Here is an 18,976-nt window from a genome sequence, read left to right on the forward strand (position 1 = left end):
AGTGATGTAGTGACTGAAAGTAAACTGAAAAGGGAATAAAAGTATCACCCCAGGAGGCTGATCCAGCAGAAACTCCCCAGGGCCAGGACAGCACAGGCACTCCCAGCCCCACTATGTGGGTGCTGCTTTGGGCTTTGGCTTGCAGGGTCAGCTCACACTCCAGTAGCAGCAGCTGTGGTGACACAGGGGCTGAGCAAGGGCCAGCCCTGCTCCCCCCACTGTGTTTGGGCCCAGGAACAGGTTCAGCTCTGAACTAAAACCTGTTACCCTCTGGAGCTCTGGTGGGAAAGTGTCTGCAGCAAGGAGTACTCCTTGATGTTCCCCCCTCCAAAGCTATTAAGGAGTGCCTCACACTCACCCCAGACCCTTGGCAAGGATGGGTGGTCCCTGTGCTGAGCTGATGGTCAGGAACAGCACGGATCCCTAAAAGCCCAACATCCCCCAGGCTCACGGTGCTGAGGGTGTCTGGAGGACATAACGGGTATTTCATCAGCTGTTTCATCTTTCTGTGACTTAACTTATGAGTGAAGCCACTTTTAAAATAACTCTTTAGAGCAACCTTGTCCAATGAATTGGATCTTCATGCATTTTCTTTGGTTCACACAATGGCATTTTAGAAGGGACTAACGCAAACATTTTTATTTAGAATGTATTCATCATTATTTAAATATCAATACAGTTTTTGCAATAGTTATCAAGAGTTCCCAGTACCAGGGGAAAATAAAACATAGCCACATGCTTGGCTACGTTCAGCACTTTAGCAAGCCTCTCCATCTTTTAGCTGAACATGCAGGGCAATACGTGTTAGTACATCGAATAAATACAAAATAAAGCAAATGTTAAAAAAGGCTTTTGTCTATGGGCGTGGAGAACCACATCCTCCTCCTGCCATGCCAAAACCCTGGTGTGAGAACTGTTGTCTGGACTGGGATGCAGAGTGCAGAATACACAGTTGCCAGAGCAGCGATACCTAATTAAGGAGAGACCAAGGGCTGGGGGAGAGTGAGATACCTGGTGCTGCAGCCCAAGGCAGCAAGTTCTGCAGCTGCTTCTTGTGCTTCCAACTGCAGGTCAGTGCCAGTCCCAAAGCCCACAGTGAAGGCCATGTCTAACCACAGCAATTAAAAAGTAAGATGCCTTCTGGCAAAGCCCAGCAGCAGTACTGAGACAGACACATTCCTCCTATCATCTTCAGGAAAAGTGAGCCATGCTACTACTGAAATGCAAACTCACATAAATATCACTTTAAAAACCCCCAATGTTTTCAAGTACTCCCAAGCAGGGCCTTTCCTCCCCAGCTGTTGTGGTCCTATTCCATCACAAACTGCTCCATACAAGCCAGGACAGATAAACCTGAATCCAAATGGCACTCCCAGAGTCAGGAATATACATCTGTCAGCGTGGGAGAGAAGGAACATGTTTCTCTTCTGCTCAGCTAAATTATTTAACCTGGGAGCATGAAGGTCACAATTAATAATAAATGAAATAATGAACCTCCACCAAAATAACAGCTCTGTAGCTCTAGGAAAGATCCTTGCCCAGCATAAACCTGAAGCTACAGAGGGAGCAGCAGCCAGAGGGAAGAGCTTCCCTGTGATGGTGGCTGTGATGGTTGAGGGAGGCTGTTTGAGAAGTTTTGGTCTCCCTTTGAGAACAAGCAGGAGCTCTTCCTATGCCTGATTACTGCAATGCAGCACAGCCTGAGCTCTGAGCAAACAATTCTGACATCCTAGACACATTTGGGAGTTATATGAACAGCTAAGGACCAGAGCAAGTCCTTTTCACCTAAGCTTTTGCGGATTAGAAAGGGGAGATCACAGTCCCCGACGCTTCCCTGGGCTTCTTCTCTGCCCTGCTCCTTGCTGGGTGTCACGGGGTGACACCGCGAGCCTGGTCCCTCGGCGGGCAGTGCCAGGGCTGGGCAGGAGCTCCCAGCGCCCGCCTGGGCTCACAGGGCTCGCCAGACCCACAGTGGGGACGCCGTGAGTGCACCCAGCCTTCCTGTCAGACACAGACCCCAGCACTCCCACACCGACCGAGTCAGAGGAGGGTTTGCGACACAAACTGAGCCTGGATTGGGTTACAAATGCTGGCTGTTGCATGACATGGGATACAACTGGGACATTAGACAGCTATTGGAGACAGCTCTGTTGCTTCATGCCAATGAATGCTTTTGCTGCCGTATATTCTTGCGAGAGCCCAGCCCGCACCTGCCTTGCTGCAGGTTCAGGCACACTGGGAGATGATGTTAGAGTTGCAGTCTAAGGAGTGAGTATGGTTTCTCTTGCAGTTTTCGGGCCCACAGCCAGCCCTGGGTGGGCTGACCAAGTCCAGGTAGTAAGGGGACTTGAGGAAACGGCGGTAAGAATCCTTTTCCATGAGGGTGAATATTTTTCTCTGAGCCTCATCAAAGCAGGACAGTGTAGGCTCCAGCATATTGTGGCTTGTCTTCTCCCGTGTGCATGAATCCAAGTTCACCTGTGGGCCAAAGGGACAGTGTAAGTAGAACCCGTCCCAGAAGTGGCTGGCACAGGAAAGGGAAAATCCAAGTTTCTTTCCACCAAGTGTGCTTGGTGAGCTGTTGTCTGAAACGGCTGTTTGACACCCTTTGCTCGGCAGAATCTGTGCAGCTGGATACCAACGCATCCCTGCTGCCAGAAGAACTGTTGGGGAGACTGACACATATCCCTCTGGGATGCAGCCAGCCAGGAAACTCGAACTGCATGGGAGCAGCTGGAACACTGGGATTCATAGTCCTCTTGGGCTTCTCATATTTGAGTGTGCACATGGAATGGCCATGTGGTTGTAACTAAACACACTTTCTCTCTATCCAAGTTTGACATAAAAGCAATTAAAATGACAGCATTTCCTTGCTAACAAGCAGAGAAGCAGAACCCTTCCTCTCTGTGAAACTACCAATCTCTACATCCCAGTAGTGCTGGCCTGGTTCAGAATTGAGGGTGATACCTTTGCCCAAGAAATGTTCTGTGCACGTACCTCTTTTGTGGCCTGCACTGAGATGAACTCATCATAGATCTTTCTGGCCTTGGGGCTGAGCTTGGCTGGTGACTTGGTTTTCTTGTAGTCCTCACAACTGACCCAGAACTCGATGTTTTCCTCACTGTACTCAGATTTGAGAAACGCACGGAAAGCAGCCAGTCCTCCTATGGATTGTTTAGAGGAAAACCAGATCAGGTAAGAGTGTTGGTTCCTGGACAGTCATACCCATGAACCCCAGAAAACAGTGATTCTGGGTTCTCCTTGCCAGAGCTGAATGAGGAGCTCCCCTGGGTCTAGCAGCGGGGACAGCTACTGCCTCCATGGCAGTGACTCGTGCGTGATGTGGGAGGCTGGAATTCAGAGTCCTGTGGGATGTCACTTGTGGGGCCTCAGCTGCCTGCTCCCCCACTGTGACCTTCAGTGTCTCAGCCAGGAGAAGACAAGCAATTCTTGTGTTCCCATGAGGCCCCGAGGAGACAGACAACACACTCCACAAGGTCTCAGGCCATGGGAACCATGAGAAGGAAACCTCAAGGACATCAGTGAAGCCTGGAGCTGCTGGGAAGACAAAGTCTCCCAGGGGCTCAGCTGCAAACAATGTCTCCACTTTTTCATTCTTGTTTAGCCCCTCACAAACTGTGTGCCCCAGGGTTGCCCTCCCCTTACACACGGACTATGCCAGTTGCCTTCAAAAATGGGACAGATCAGCAGTAGGTCAAAGCCACACACGATTTGTTGGGATTGACCCTTGCCTTGGATCTGAGCAAGAGGACCCTTCACCACCCCTTCCAGAGGCCTGCGTGGCCAAAGGAGACCTTGTGTGCTCCTAAGAGGCATAAGGTAACATCCCATGTCCCCTCCCAGCACTGCTCACAGCACACACACTGCAGGCAGCATAAGGGCCCTCTTTACTTACTCTCATGATGGATCAAGTTTTCCAAAGAGTCTGCCCATTTTCTGACTTCCTCTTGGCTAAGCCTAAAAGGAGACAAAGGGAGAAACACAGGGAAGAGTTAAGGGGAGTATAGAAGGGACAAATTTGGTTTTGTGCTCAGTACCATTAGAAAATATTTTTCCCTGATTGTTGTAAGAGCATACACTAGAGACCAAGAATGAAATGCCTGCTTGCTTTACAGATACCCCTGGGGATCCCAGATCTAATCAACAGAAATTTTGGGTTGCAATTCCTATCACCAGCCACGGGCTGGAAAGGAATTTTCCTGGAAAAATTGTTATGGAGTTTATGTTTATTTTGTGAGAGGCTGCATCTCTTGCTGGAGCATAGACCTGGAATCACTCTTACAGGTCATATCAGTGAACTCCAAAGAGCTGATTTCTCTAATATGTCAGGTGAACAGTAGTTATGTGGAAGAGAGAGGAATGTGGGAACTAGAAACATATGGGGAATGTGTGAACACATCCTGCATTCCTTCCATACTAAAATATCTAGGGCTTGTCTATTCCAGGAGCCTTTGGAGAGAACGCCATCACCTTGCACCAGTGATACCCTGGCAGGCTGCTCACTCTGTTTTCTGTGTCAGCACCTCTCTGCAGTTTTGTGGACCGTTGCACAAATCCAGCTCCAAGAGACAACGATGCTGATTCTGCAATGTGTCCAGTCACACTGGGTCTGGGATGGTGTTATTCCCCTGCCCAGGAGACGGTACACGCCTTCCCACATGCACACAGATATTGAGTCATAGAAGTGTTGGTAGAAAGGGATCTCTAGTTCAACCTTCTTCATGAAAAGGGACTGTCAGCACTTGAGGACTCTTGCCACACTAGATTCAAACACAGGCGTTCAGGAGGAACTAGGAAGCAGCAGCAGAAACACTAATGGAATCCAGCTTGATGAGGCAGTGAACAACATGCTTAGCTACATGACACCATATGCTCTTACCTCTGGCTTGAAGATATCTTCTCCTTCTTGCCCTGGGAAGAGCTGTAGTCACAGGAGTCTGACTTCTGCAGCAAGAAACCCAGACGGTGCTTCATGTCTTTGGCACTGAAAGAAACAAATCAAGAAGGAGATAAAGGTAATGCATTACACTCCCTCTGCAGCCTCCTCACTGCACAAGCTCCCTCAGCATTACTCAGTGACATCAATGCAGGTCATTGCTGGTGACTCCACTGCTGACTTTACACTCCTTACACAATGCACATTTCTGTTTCTAGACAAATACAACAATGTCAAAGTAGTAATTTTTCATATTCAACAGCATCGTTTTCTTGCTGAGAAGGTCATCAGCCTGGAGGCAAGGCTGGCAAAGGGGGAGAAGCTGCTGTTTTCCTACTGTTTCCAGTTAAAATATTGTGATAGAAAGGCATCCCCATGCTGTGTGTGTCACTTCTCCTTGAACTCATTTGCCCAGGTACCAATGACTGCTTCTTACAGCCTTACTAATCCTTTCCTGCAGCCCTTGCCATCTCCCCACCTCATCACCCAGCTACAGGAACAGCAGGGCCATGCCAGGCCACCCCACCAGGAGGCTGCCCATGACAGAGAGGGAAGGCAGGAAACCAAGGGCTTGGAGCAGGATTATGGGGTGAGATCAGGGGATGAGACAAAAGTTTCACCATGACCAGCCCAAACTGACTACAAGAAGGATTCTCTTGCTCCACAGCAAGCTCCTCTGAGGACGCATCTTTAATTTTGTTCTGCCTTCTAGCGTGTTCAGGACAATCTCCTGTCAGCAGCATCTAGATAAGCAGCTGGTATTGGCATTGGCATCTCTCTGGGTTTCCTTCCAGTTTAAGAATGAGAGGTGGGTAAATCACTCCTGCTTGCTCAGGCATGCAAGCCCTGGCCTGTCGCAGGGTGCAATGACAGTATAAGCAGGAAATTCTTCTCCTGCTCATCAAATCTGAGCCTGAAAAAAAGCAAGAGGCTGTGCCACAGGACTGAGCTCTGGTAGCTGCTCAGCCCCTCAGCACTGCTCTCTGCTCCAGCAGTAGCACCCTGTCGGCCATCCTGGCCATATCTTATCTCACCGCTTGCTCAAATCCAGCCCTTTGGTGAGAGCAAAGGAAGCTCACAGCTGCTTTAGAGCAGGGTGCATGTGGCCAGGACCAACATTCAGGCTCTGCCCAGACAGACATGGGGACTCTGTGCTGTCATGCTCCTTGCCTCAGGGGAAGGAGACCACTCAGGTCTGCAGGAAGGCAGCAGCAGGAGGAAAGAAGACACTGTTGCTTGCTTGGAGTCCCTCAGCCTTCTGGGAGAGAAGGGTTTTTTTTAGGAATCCTGGACAGAGGTGCTTAAAAGATGCAAACTATTTTTCTTTGCATTCTTTCAAATGCTTTTTTTGTTTCATCTCCATCAAATGTTCCTGCAAATTGGAGTGGAGGGCGCCAATATTTTTCCCTTGCATTTTCAGCACTTGTTTTCAAATCCAATCATGAACAGGGAGCTTTTCCCTCCAGATGCGAACCAGCCGAGTTTCTGTTTGCATTTCCCCAACCCATTGCACAGCTGCTGGGAAGCAGCCTCAGGAGCGCTGCTGAGGGCATGAGCGGGTGGAAAAGCAGTGCTGCACCAGGGACCTGTGCAAGTTTGCATGGGCTTGGTGAGCAGGGAGTATTGTGCCACCCTGCTGGAGATCTCCAGGGCCCACAGCACCTGAAAAGGACTAACACCCCTCCAGGAGGGGTCGTGGCCACCTTGCAGGCACAGTGACCCCTCACACTGGGCTGTGGGGCAGGCCATGCTTAGGGGTGTGGCAGGCTCTGCCACTGCAGAAATGCCTGGACGGTCCCGCACACTGGGATGCAGCCAGATCCTGCACCCACGGCAAGGGTGCAGCTCAGCCCATCCTGATGGGTACGGCACTGTGGGTGTACGATGAGCCCCACACCAGCCCCGCAGTGCTGTGCACCGCGGGTACAGCCTGACCCGGCCCCTCACCATCACTGCACACCCGGGGAACTCGCGCTGACCCCACACTGGCTGCTGCCGCATCCAGATCCACAGTGCACAGGGCTGGTTCGCATCCCTGCCTGCTGGCAGACGGGTCTCTGGTCCTGCCAGGCTGGGTTTCTGCATTTGGGATGCATTTTGGGGGATAATCCCTAATTTTTATCCTGTCTGCCTTGCTTCCTCCTCAGAAAATCAAGAAAAAAAAAAGTCAGCAGTGTGAGGATTCAAAGGAGAAAAGGGGTGCAAAGCTTGCGGCAGAAACAGCTGACAGGAATATAAAAATATAGCAATGCTAAGAGCTGCTTGTTTTGCTGATGGGAAGGATGGGTTTAGCGTTCCCTCAGCTCAGTACGAAACCTTCCTGCAATCCTGCTTCTAACAGAAAAAAACTCTCAAAAGCCTCTAAGCAATCATTTGTATGTAATCTTACAAAATAATCAGAGCCAAATCTGCCCTTTCTGCTTCAGACACAAAGCGCAATGCATCAGCGTATCTCCAGGCTAACACGACCATTACCAGATGCTCAGAAATAAACAGTACCTTTTTAAGCAAGTGGCTGGCAGTGCAGCGAGTCCCTTGCACATCTTGCTCCCGGGGTCGGTTCAGTATTCCAGGAAAAACAACAAAGCAGGAGGCGGCAGAGGCTGCGCACGGGTCCTGCGCCGACTGCAGAATTCAGTCTGGTCTCTGAGCCAGCTGCGCTGCCTTGGCTCTGTTTTATAGCCTAGCCCAGACAGCCCAGCAGCACTGGGTGACCCAGTCAGGAGTCAGCACAGCAGCAGCACCCGTCCCCTTTTTGCCCACCCAAGAGGAAGAGGCTGACGTATAAACCCAGACAAAGGAGTGAGTGAGATTGAAAACCTTACCAGAAATGAAGCTTGGTGTCTGGCTGCAGAGGTGGATTCTTTTAAAAGGGCTGAAAAAGCTTTAGGGACTTTCCTCTATTGCAGGAAGTTGGAATGGTGCAGATAGAAATCTAGAGGAGATTTTCAGGGGGGCCCAGATAGTAAAAAGGATCAGAGAATCAATTCTGAGAAGCGAGATGAGCTTTGCTGGCTCCTCTGTTCATTTCCTTTCCTCTTCTATTTAAAGTAACCTGCAGAAAAAAAGGGACAAGAATTTTAAACACAAAAGGTTCCCGTAATCCCAACAAATGGAGAAAACAGAGCTCTTAAGGAAAGAAGAATGTAAATTCACCAGAAAACTACTCAGGCAGATGAGACTATCCTGTTTTATTCTAGAGTCATGTGAATATATACTTTTGGTGAGGCTGAAACAAAAGCTCTGAGGGGCATATCACTGTTGGAATATAAAATGTGCGTGTCTCAGCACACAGATTTGAGGACAGCTCATGTACATGGGTGGAGAAAAGAAATTCAGGAGGTTGGCAACACGTCTGCCTTAGATATGCGTATTGCTGCAATACCTTACTTCTCCAGTTGCACTTGCCCCTAATCAAAAGCCAGACCTTGGGACTCAGGAATCCCCAAAGAAAGATGTGTAAGTAAAACAATAGGCAAAACTGTACCTGCCCAGACAGGACTTTGAAGCAGTGCTGAGGGTACCTGGTGCTAAAGAATGGACTCATGAGACACCTGGCTCTGGGGGTGTTTGGTGGTGACCAAACACTGCACTGCCTGGCTCTGCTGTAGTCCCGCAAAGAACAAAATGACTTCAGCTACACCCCTTGTCCTCAGCTCTTGGATGGTACAGAAGGCAGTTGCCCCTCTGGAGAGAGAGAATTGGCTGATATTTATCGAGTTGCAGCTCAGCACAGCCTGTACCATCATTATAAAAGAGGGGAAAGCTTTGGGCAGACGGACGTGCATATGGTCTTCTGCATTCTAAGTCTTGCTCCTGCTGTGAAATAAAGAAGCTTCTGATCAGCAGCAGGCTGTCTGCCCACGCTACCCACTGCTGTGTCCCCTCTCCTAGAGACCTTTCAATACTTTGCTCATGATCTGCAGAAGTTGCAGGATGAGTTTTTCCCTCCTGTGTCTCTAGAGCCTATAGCCAGCAGCACAGACAACCCAAATCCCAGATGACTACCTGAGTACTGCATCCTCAGATCATTAACTGTGCTGAAGGGCAGTGCTCTAATTAACTGTAAAACATTTTTGTAGGGAAACCATCCTGCTGCCAAACCTGAGGCAACATGCCTGCAAATCCTGCACTGTTCCAACTTAAAACCAGTTCCAGCTCAGGGCAGTGTAAAATTTTCACTGAGTGAATCCCCTTGTCTTTTTTGTGTTAATGAGTTGACAGCACTTGGGTGGAACTGTAGGAAACAACTGAGTACTGGCAGAGTTGATGCCAAAGCTCTCTGATGTCTTCTGTTTGGGGACGTGAGAAGTCAAAGGGCAGAATATGGCCAACAGGAAAAAACTTAACTATTTGCTAAATATTTAATTAGTTTAATTTTAATTGCAAACTTGTGCAATGTTACTGCTGGTCATGTGCAAATGCAGCGCTTTCATTCAAGCAATTCACAAGCTCAGATGTCAGACACGGTCAAAGTGTCTGCAAGCTCTAACCCTGGTGTCTGACCCTAAAGTGTCTGACCCTCACCCTGGCAGCCTGAGCCAGACCACCTGCCTCAGGAAGGTCCCAAAGGCTGCTTGCTAGGGCAGTGAGCTTCTGTGCAGAACACAAATATTCTGCAGTTTCTCTGCAAAATGTTATGGAAACTGATTTAGGAATGTCACACTTCTCTATGGATTGCAAGCACGTTTTCTGCGTGGCTCTAATGACACTCAGATGCTGGTGGTGTCAACATCAGGTCACCTTCTGCATTCCCCAACTTCTGTGAGAGCAGGCTCTAATCAGAAATTTCTAACACTGCCATCACAACAGCCAGCCCAAAGGGCTTTGCAATTAAGAGCATCCTCCCTAGACTGGGTATGCAGGCTCCTAGAAATGCTGCATTTGAAATTTCCCTTTTTCCAGTTCATTAACACAGGCTGGTTCACTCTGGCCCTCATGTGAGGAGTTTGGGCTTGTGTACTGTTTCTCCTCTAAGCTGTGTTTTCCAGCTGTTGCAGTTTAATATCCTCTCAGCTGCTCCAGCTGGTCCCCAATCTAAAGTACCCCCTTCCATCTCTCACCGTCATAGTCAGGCCTCTTCTCCCAGCGTACAGACTGTGCTGTGCTCAATACCAAAACCTCCTCCTCCTCCTCCCTGCTAGTTAGGGAAGCGGCAGCTCATGCCACGTTTTACGCCTGTCACGTCATCAGTGCCTCGCTTCACCTGCAGCGTGGAGAACTCAGCAGTGAGGACAGGCTGGGGGTGGGGGGCTCCCTGGCTAGTCCATCCCTTGGCGTTGTGGTGCTTTGGAGGCACCCAGGGGATCACAGAGCCAGCACAATCGTAAATGTCTGCTGTACCCACCGTGGCATCCCTTGTTCCCCACCCACTCATCCCTGCTGCATCCCACACCCTGCCTCCCCAAGCAGCTAGAGACAAGGCTGTGAATTGGAGCTTTCCCTCCCACCACCACTTTTAGGGAAAAACGTCACACACGTGTGCTCACCCCCATACACAAGTGAGTGTGGGATGTGTCCCTCGGCTTGGCTGCAGCCAAGAGGCAGGCCGTGGGAGGAGGCAGGGAGCACGGGAACGCTGCTTCCGTGGTCGTTGCCCAGAGCCGAGCTACTGCAGGCTGTTGCCCTCCTGCCGCATCCCTTCCCATCTCCGAGCAGCCGTGGGATGTGAGCACGCAGGGAAGGTGGCTGCTCTGCATCACTGGAAACTGAGAGGGACATGGGAGCTGTGAGGATGTGCTGCTGGGCCAGAGCCTCTCCTGTCACAGCTACCCTCCCCAGCCTGCCTTGCAGAGGCTCAGTGACCTACTCTTCCCCCTCTTCATGTCTTATAAAGCCAGCCAGGCACCTTGGGATCAGGCTGGCAAATGCCTGGGTGCACAGAGGGACACTGGGCAAGCCACTGCCCATCTTTCCCATGGGCATTGTCATCCCAATACATGTCTGGCAGACAGCATTGCTGAGGAACTGGAGCAGCTCCCATTCAACTGAGAAGCACCAGCCTGGATGGCACTGGCCCCCAAGGCCCCAGGCTGAAGCCCTGCATGATCAGCTGCTCTGGACATTTCTGTCCAGTTGGGTGTCCCTGGTACAGAGCCCTGCTGTGGGGAGTGGGCCCGGAGCTATGCTGAACTCCCTGACTTGCTTCCCCTGTACTCCAGCCCCAAGCACTCTGCACAAAATCCCTTCCACTGCAACTGCCCACCATTGATTTCTTCTCCAGTACACCTGTTAGCCGGTAAGATTTCCTTCCAGTACCGAGGGTTGCATCTTATTCATGTAGATGTGTGGTTTGAGTGAATTATAACTAATGAGCTGGGAGCAGAGAGTCCTGGAAGGACCATTTGGGTTCTTAATTTGGGTGAATGAACTCAGCACGTGCCTGTGCCTGACACTGCATGCAGCCATGTTTCCTGTCCCAGGGCACTGACTGTGGCCTGACTCCTCTAAAAGCCACATGGAGAGGCCACGCTTTCCCCATAGGGTCCCCCAGCCAGCCCTGGGATTCCCAGAAACTCTGTTCCACAGCATACTCTGAGGAAACTGTCCTTTCCCATGTCTCTGCAGTGCACCACCTGACTTCCCGCATGACCACAGACATGGCCCTCGCAAACAGCCCCCAGAGGCAGCCTCTGAGGAGAGAGCATCTCTTCCCAAATTAGCCCCGAGAGAGGGATGACTCACCATTCTGCAACATGGTTAATTTGCTGCTCAAATTAAACCTTCTTGAGTGGATGTATCTCCAGGCTGACCCAGTCAACCTCCTGCTTCTCTTGCACAAGGCAAAGATGAACTTTTAAAGGCAAGGCAGCTTTGTTTTGCTGTCATAGTTTCTTGCTGAGCCTGCTCCTCTCTGAAATGATGCTCTGTAAACGTTAGTACGTTTATTCAGTGCATTCCTTAGCTCCAAGTTCACACAGTCCATACAATCAAACATACAGTCCATACAATTTTCCCATGCTCTCAGGTGTTTCCTACTTATATGGGCACCTACACCATCAGTGGACTTTTGTTGTTTCTAAGGCCTTGGAATTTCCTAATCATTTGAAGGGGGTGGTGGGAATTGTGTTTTTCTTTGCTTCAACCCTCAGTTTTTGGGTTGCCTACTTCTTCTGTTACTACCCAGAAGAAAATATTTCATCTTGTATCAAAGGAAGAATTTTGTTCAGCCCAAATGGATGGGTTTTTTTCCTCTCCTGGTTTGGGTTTGCTAATGAAATAAGTGTGTTTGTTTTGGTTTGGTTTTTTTGTCTGGCTATTGTTGTTTATGGGCATCAGACCACAGAAAAAGCTATGATTTGAGTAGCTTGCCTTCCAATTTCCCAAATCTGTCTCATCATCCATCTTGATTAACAGTCCCTTAAACATTTCCTGCTAATCACTAAGACAGTTTTGAATAACACTGGACCACAAACCAAGTCAACATATGGCTGTTCACTGATGCTTTCTAAACACTAAAACCACTTTGAAATGTCTCATTTAGCCACTTTTAATCCATTTAGTATGGACTTTATGACATATGAAGCCAAATACTGCTAGCAAGTCATATTCACTTATACTTCTATTTCACCACCATAACTCCCTCATAAAAAGACTATTAAGCTCATTAGAAAAGGTCTATTTTTTCCATTCAATCACGTCAGCTGGTATCAATTACATCACCACCTTTTTCCAATGAGCCTGCTATAGTCCATACCAACAGTGCTTCTGCAGTGATAAACAAACAGGTTACCAGCTCTGTGACTATACAGCTCACCTGCTCTTAGAGAATCTCAGAATCATTAAGCTTGGAAAAGACCTCCAAGATTATCAAATCCAACCTTTGACCCAACACCACGATGCCAAGTAAAACATAGCACTAAGTGTTAAGTCCAGGCATTTCTTGAACACCTCCAGGGTTGGCGACTCCACCACTTCCTTGGGCAGCTCCTTCCAGTGCTTAACCACCCTTCCAGTGAAGAAATTCTTCCTAATGTCTAGCTGAACCTCCCCTGGCACAGCCTGAGGCCATTTCCTCTTGTCCTGTTGCTGGTTGCCTGGGAGAAGAGACCAACCCTCTCCTGTCTCCAACCTCCTTCCAGGTAGTTGCAGAGATTGATAAGGTCACCCCTGAGCCTCCTTTTCTCCAGGCTAAACACCCCCAGCTGCCTCAGCCACTCCTTATGTGACTTGCACTCCAGCTCCTCTGCCCTTCTCTGGACTTGCTCCAGCACCTCAGTGTCCTTCTTGTAGTGAAGGGCACAAAACTGAACTCAGGATTCAAGTGCTGAGTACAGGGGGATGATCACTGTCCTGGTCCTGCTAGCCACCCTATTTTTGATCCAGGCCAGGATGCCATTGGCTTTCTTGCCCACCTGGGCACACCCAGCTCATGTTCAGCTGCACCAGTACCCACAGGTCCTTTTCTACTTCAGTCACTCTTCCTTCAGCCTGTAGCACTGCCTGGGATTGTTGTAACCAAAGTGCAGGAGTTGACACTTTGCCTTATTGAACCTCAGACCGTTGGTCTTGGCCCATCGATCCAGCCTGTCCTGATGCCTCTGCAGAGCCTTCCTACCCTTCAGCACATGAACACTCCTGCCCAACTTGGTGTCACCTGTGAACTTGCTGAGGGTGCACTCGATCTTTTCATCCAGATAATTGATAAAGATATTAAACAGAACTGGCCCCAGTACTGCTTCTTGGGGAACCCCACTAATGACCGGCTGGCAACTGGATGTGGCACCGTTCACCACCACACTCTTGGCCTGGCCATCCAGCCAGTTTTTAGCCCAGTGAAAAGTGTGCCTGTCCAAGCCACGGGCTGTCAGCTTCTCCAGGAGAATGCTGTGGGAAGAAAAGAAAGCACGGCTTTCTTCCAATATCCTTTTATTCTAAAATGTATGAATGTATTCTAAATGTATTCTAAAATAAACCACGCTTTGTCCTGGGAGCTCTTTGGCCTATTCCTCCAAGAATCTTAGTGCAAGGCAGTTGCACCCGGTTGACATAAGACTGTGTGGATGATCCCCAGGGCTGCGTAGCCCCAGGCAGGGACACACTGTCTTTTGCAATGGACATTGAGCAGACCCTTGCACTGTGTCAGCACTGCCTGCAGCCCCCCTGGAAGTCTCTCAGTGCCAGACCCCAACGCTCCCATTGCTGCTTCTGTGCCTGGGGGTGCCAGGCAGCTGTCCTTGTCCTGCCTGTGTGCTGCCAGCCCCTCCTCAGCCCACACACCCCGGCTGAAGCCTGAGAGCTGGGTGCTGCTCCTGCTGAGCAAAGGTGGCTCTGGTGACACACACACCACTGACTGCTCGCAGTGAACAGCTTCACCCTTTCCAGCAACCAGGACAAAGCATTTTCACTCCACATTTTGATCTGATATAGCGTAACATGAATGTAGCTGCTGTTCGTTTAAATACACAATTCTGTGTTCCTTCATGTTCTTTGCACGTGGTTTGCACAGGCTATTTGAAGCTCACTGGGAAGCTCCCTATCGAGCCAGGAGCTGTGATGGGCGATGGTGGGACAGCTCAGACTGACCCTGTGGGCCCATCACTACAAGAGCTTACAGTCAGTGGCTTGTGCACACCTCTCACTTGTGGGCCGATTGCTTCACCTGACGGTGCCCTAAGGTAGAGGGGAGGAGGAGGCACAAAGGGAGGCCGGAAGAGGGTTGATGCGCCAGAAATTAGGATGTCTTTATGTACAGTGTGCAACAAAACCACTCCTCATGCCTTAAGCACCTTAGCAACCCAGCTGTGCAGTGACTTCTGTTCTACAGCTTTAAAAAGCCCAACCTTTTAATGTGATTGAGCCATCTTCTGCCTAGACAGTTACTGGAGGGTGTGAAGTTACAAGCTGCAAGGCTAAATCTTTCATCACTGCAGATCTAGTGGGATCTACTGTCTTAACCTCAGATGGACCTTTCTTCCTCCCTTCCCTCTTATCTTTCTAGTGGCAGCTGAGCAGGATTAGAGCTGCCAGACCACAAGGGCCCATGCCAGGGAACAAAGGGTAGAGCTTTATCGACTAGTGCAAATCCCAGGAGACATTTTATCAGTGAGGTCATGGCTCAGCATCCTAAGCACATTGCTTACTGCTCTGGTCACAGTTTAGTTGTTGAATTCTCAACTTGCAAGCAGCAAGCAGGTATCAATGCCTGTCTCAAGGGTATGCCTGTTATTTAAAAAGTGATGTCTGACACAACTGTGAATGGGATGGCAAGCATCATCGTTGCAGGCTAAAGAAACACAAAAGCAAGGACAAGCAGCTGCAGCAGAGAAACAGTCATTGCTTGCTGAGCTCTGTTTTGTCAGGACCTCTTGCCATTTAAAATTCATGTTGCAGCAGTGCTGAAAATCCAAGGAGACCTGAGTTTCTCTGTGCCACAGAGGAAGAATAAAAAAAAGTGAGAGAAAGAGCTTGAGCAAAATCTATGGCACATGGCACATGGCCCTGCAGCTGATGCTCACAGCACCATGCTGAGAGTGACAACATTTAATGCCTTATCATTTAAAAATTTCTGCTTTTCCCAAAAAACGAAATAAATGCTTCATGTTGTTATATTTTATCCCTCTGAACTTCTCAGCAGGATGCAAGTGGCTGAGATCTTACTGTCTCTTCCGAAACCCTGTTTGCCAGTCTTTCTGGTACTCCAGATGCAGGCTGGATGCTAAAGACTGCAATTACTGGCTCAGCAGGTGAGCCTCCTGCAAGCTGCTATCCCAAGGCACATTCATACTTTAGTGTTTCAGCTGGAAATAAGTTTTAACACAAAAGGAAAAATATGGACTTCTGCACCTGTTTTGAATCAAGCATCCAGTATCCATAACTGGCTCATCTAACACAGGATTACTTGGATCACACAAGAATCCAACCAACACCACTGAAGCAATCCTAAACTGTCATCCACAGAGGACTTGTGGTCCCAAGGATATAATGCAAAATATCAAAGGAGATGCTGCTCTAGATAATCTTAGAGATGGAGCCACAAACATGCATTATGGACCTGGACTTTCTCAAATCAAGGATGTCAGCTCCAGGGCACTGTTTCTGATCACTGGAGAGACAAGCCAGCTCTAAAGACATCATGACATTGAAAGGAGTTACACTGTTCAGCATTATCATGGTATAAATTGACTAGCATCATGTACAAAGCATTTTATGTCATAAATACAGAGTGTTTATCTGATTTGTGCATCATAGGAATTTGCAATTTGTGACAAACTTTGTGAAATAATGCTGCAGTCCCAGCCAGCCCAGCTAAACCTCACCTGCCAAATCCTCACAAGATTGCCACTCAGCCTAATTTCATGGGCTTGTCCCACCTGGAAAGGATTCCCAGACACAGACCCTGGGTTGTTACACAGAGCACTAGATGCCCATAGAAACATGCCCAATATCCCATCAGCCAGCAAATGCTCCCTGGGCATTGCTTGTTCTCTCCCTCTGTCACTGAGACAGCCTCACCCCATGACCACGCTGCACTGTGCATTCACCTCTGCTCTGTGAGACATTTCCTACCCCTTTGCTGCCAGCAGTCCCCATCTGTATTCCCTTGTCCTGTGAACAGCACCATGTTGGGGTGCCTCTGAAGGGAATTCCAGGCTGAGAAATAGGATGGAGCCATGCTGGCCAGGAATGGAAAAGGCAGGGGTCATGAGAGCCGGGAAGGAGAAGAATGGCCAGTGATGTACAGAAGGGGCAGGAAGCTACGTGAGGAGTGGCCTCAGAGATGAGCCGTGGGAAGGAGGGTATGTCCCACAGCATCTGGACAAGACAATCCTTGGGAACACTGTCCAGCAGCCAAGGGTCTCCAGGGACACTCAGCTGCCTCTGGAGGGAGCTTGTGCATGTGCTGAGTGGCCTTGCTGACCTGCAAGGGAGGTCGGTGAGCTGAAAGCAGTGCCTCAGTGCTTTGGGGAATTTGGTGGGATCTCTAGGGGAGCTGTGCCAGACACAGGCCTCCAGCATGATCCTTCTGCTCGGCAACATCCTAACTGTCTTTACTGTTATCTTGTGCTTGAGATGCATCATGGAGAATCACTTATGTTCTGAGTAAGAGCAGCTAAAAATAGTGCTAATATGACAAGGATGAGAGATGAATTTACAAAGTGGAGCAAGAAAGCCCAGAAGCCCCTCACTGTCATTATACACTCCCACAGCTTTCAGACATGCTTTCAACAGCAAATGCTCTTGCTGTTTGTTAGGCAAAAAATCAAATTGCCTATGACAGTCACAGATGCCTGGAAGGCTTCGTATTGGAGTGATTTCTTTTTGCCCCCTCTTCCTTCAACATACCTGACTGCTGTTCACCTTGTAACCCTGCTTCCTCCAACCAAAATATGGGGCTTAGCTGTTAGCAGGTGTGCAGAGCATCTGGCAAACCATGACATCAAACCTTTCACTGGGAGAGAACAGACTGGTTTTCTGTCGTTTTCTAAGTCAACATCAATGAGGCATTTCTCCCTTATCACAGACAGACATGGGCAAAAACATGTATGGCTTTTTTCAGGCTCACCCTCAGGGTACTGCAACTTCTGCCACATGCAGAGGGTCTGTCCCTTCTGATGTGGTCTAGTGCATCTGCAGCTCAATCCCTGAATAAGCACAATGGATCTGTAAAATTTTTAAGCACTTGTTGATGAGAGAGAAGCAGAAGGTTCAAAAGGGGAAACACCCAAGATCTCAGGCTACCATACCTGGATCCCTGGTGCTCCCATTCCTTCAGATGGTGCAACAGGTACTCTTAGTTGCATGAGGACACACACATAGGCACAGAAAGAAACCTAATTGCCCCTCACCGGACTAGTTGCCCAGACACCTCTTGCAAGCTGCAGGAGCTCTGAGTTATAGCCTTATCTTAAGAAAAAAGGCCATTTCCCCCATCAGAGTTCAGCCCTTTGAATAGGAAGGGCAGGGTGAACCCCTGCCCTGGTGCTGTCTCTCACCTGTCTCACACACGTGCTGCTCTAACCACGCTCTGCACAGCGTGCAGCCCTGCACAGACCCTGAGCAATCCCCGCCCTGCTGTGAGTATAATGCAGAGGAAGTGGCTCATTTAAAGTCTCCAAAATAACTCCGGAGGCTTCTGGGGGTGCTTACTTCTCCTGTTCTAATACACAAGGGCTCCAGGGAAGCTACCTTGCAATCTGAGCTGTATGTAGAGTGACAGGCAGCTGATGCAAAACAGGCTCAAAAGGCAGTTTGGGAAAGATAAGTTGGATAGAGAGAGGCCTGGCTCACCCTTCCCATAGCCACAATAAAGCGTTTGATGTGTCCCTTCTCTGCACTTGGTCACGTTCCTGCTGCCTCTGTGTTTCATATTATGCAACTGATTGACTTTGAAAGCTATGAGAACAAAGCGTCTCCGTGCGCTGCTCCCCGATGTGCGGCGTGTTAGACTGGAGCAGAAATCAAAACAAGCCCTGAAGCCTGGTTTCTCTGCTAATCTCTTGTGCTCAGATCTTTGTTATGCTGGGGGACTCTGTGCTACAGCAATCTAAAGGCACCATCCTGAGCATGCTTTCGTGGGTCTTCAGAGCTGTTCTGCTGCATCTTCCCAGTAAGGACTGGGATGCATTCTGTAATCAAGCAAAAAATTGTGTTCACACAGGACTTTTCTCTCTGAGGGTTAATGAGTAACTCTTGAAGCAGACTCTAATCAGTGGGATGTGAAGGAAGTCAGCCAGGAGGCAGAGGCCAGCTGCCTTGTTACCTGTATTGCGATCACAAAACGTTAAAAAAGTCATGGAGGAAGGAGTGGGACCAAGAGCATCACCTGCTCAAGCAGTGCCCTAAGCCCTGAAAGCATGGCTCAGGGTATTTCTAATGAAAAGTCAGACTGCTCCTGCTCCTAGAGCAGGAGCCAGCATATTCCAGTTTAGCATCTTCAGCCTAGTGCCATGTTCCCAGGGCTGATCCGCCAAAAGGACTTCACACCATGATGCTCACACTAGGAGGGAACAGGCACTGTCAACAGATGACACCCATTGTGTACTTTCATAGCCAAGGTACATCAGTGTGATAGTGCTG

At 49.2% G+C, this 18,976-nt stretch overlaps 1 protein-coding gene across 6 annotated transcripts in view; it reads right to left on the minus strand.

Annotated features, from left to right (window-relative positions):
• Positions 1-611: 611 nt before the first annotated feature.
• Positions 612-18,976, minus strand: part of RGS4 (regulator of G protein signaling 4) — a 31,789-nt gene continuing 13,424 nt past the window's right edge. The window contains exons 1-6 of one of the 6 annotated variants that reach the window (XM_027694717.1): positions 8,445-8,591; positions 7,783-8,012; positions 4,901-5,005; positions 3,917-3,978; positions 2,998-3,164; positions 612-2,478 (exon numbers count right to left, since the gene is read on the minus strand). In XM_027694717.1, coding sequence (XP_027550518.1) covers positions 2,227-2,478; positions 2,998-3,164; positions 3,917-3,978; positions 4,901-4,995 — 576 coding nt within the window. In that variant the 5' untranslated portion in view covers positions 4,996-5,005; positions 7,783-8,012; positions 8,445-8,591 and the 3' untranslated portion in view covers positions 612-2,226. Of the gene's footprint in view, positions 2,479-2,997; positions 3,165-3,916; positions 3,979-4,900; positions 5,006-7,456; positions 7,705-7,782; positions 8,013-8,113; positions 8,281-8,444; positions 8,592-18,976 lie in introns of those variants that run through there. The other 5 variants (XM_027694719.1, XM_027694716.1, XM_027694718.1 and 2 more) reach the window with 5 other exon arrangements.

Source organism: Neopelma chrysocephalum, unplaced genomic scaffold (genome assembly GCF_003984885.1).
Source record: "Neopelma chrysocephalum unplaced genomic scaffold, ASM398488v2 Primary Assembly neopelma1_98, whole genome shotgun sequence".
Classification (NCBI taxonomy): Eukaryota; Metazoa; Chordata; class Aves; order Passeriformes; family Pipridae; genus Neopelma; species Neopelma chrysocephalum.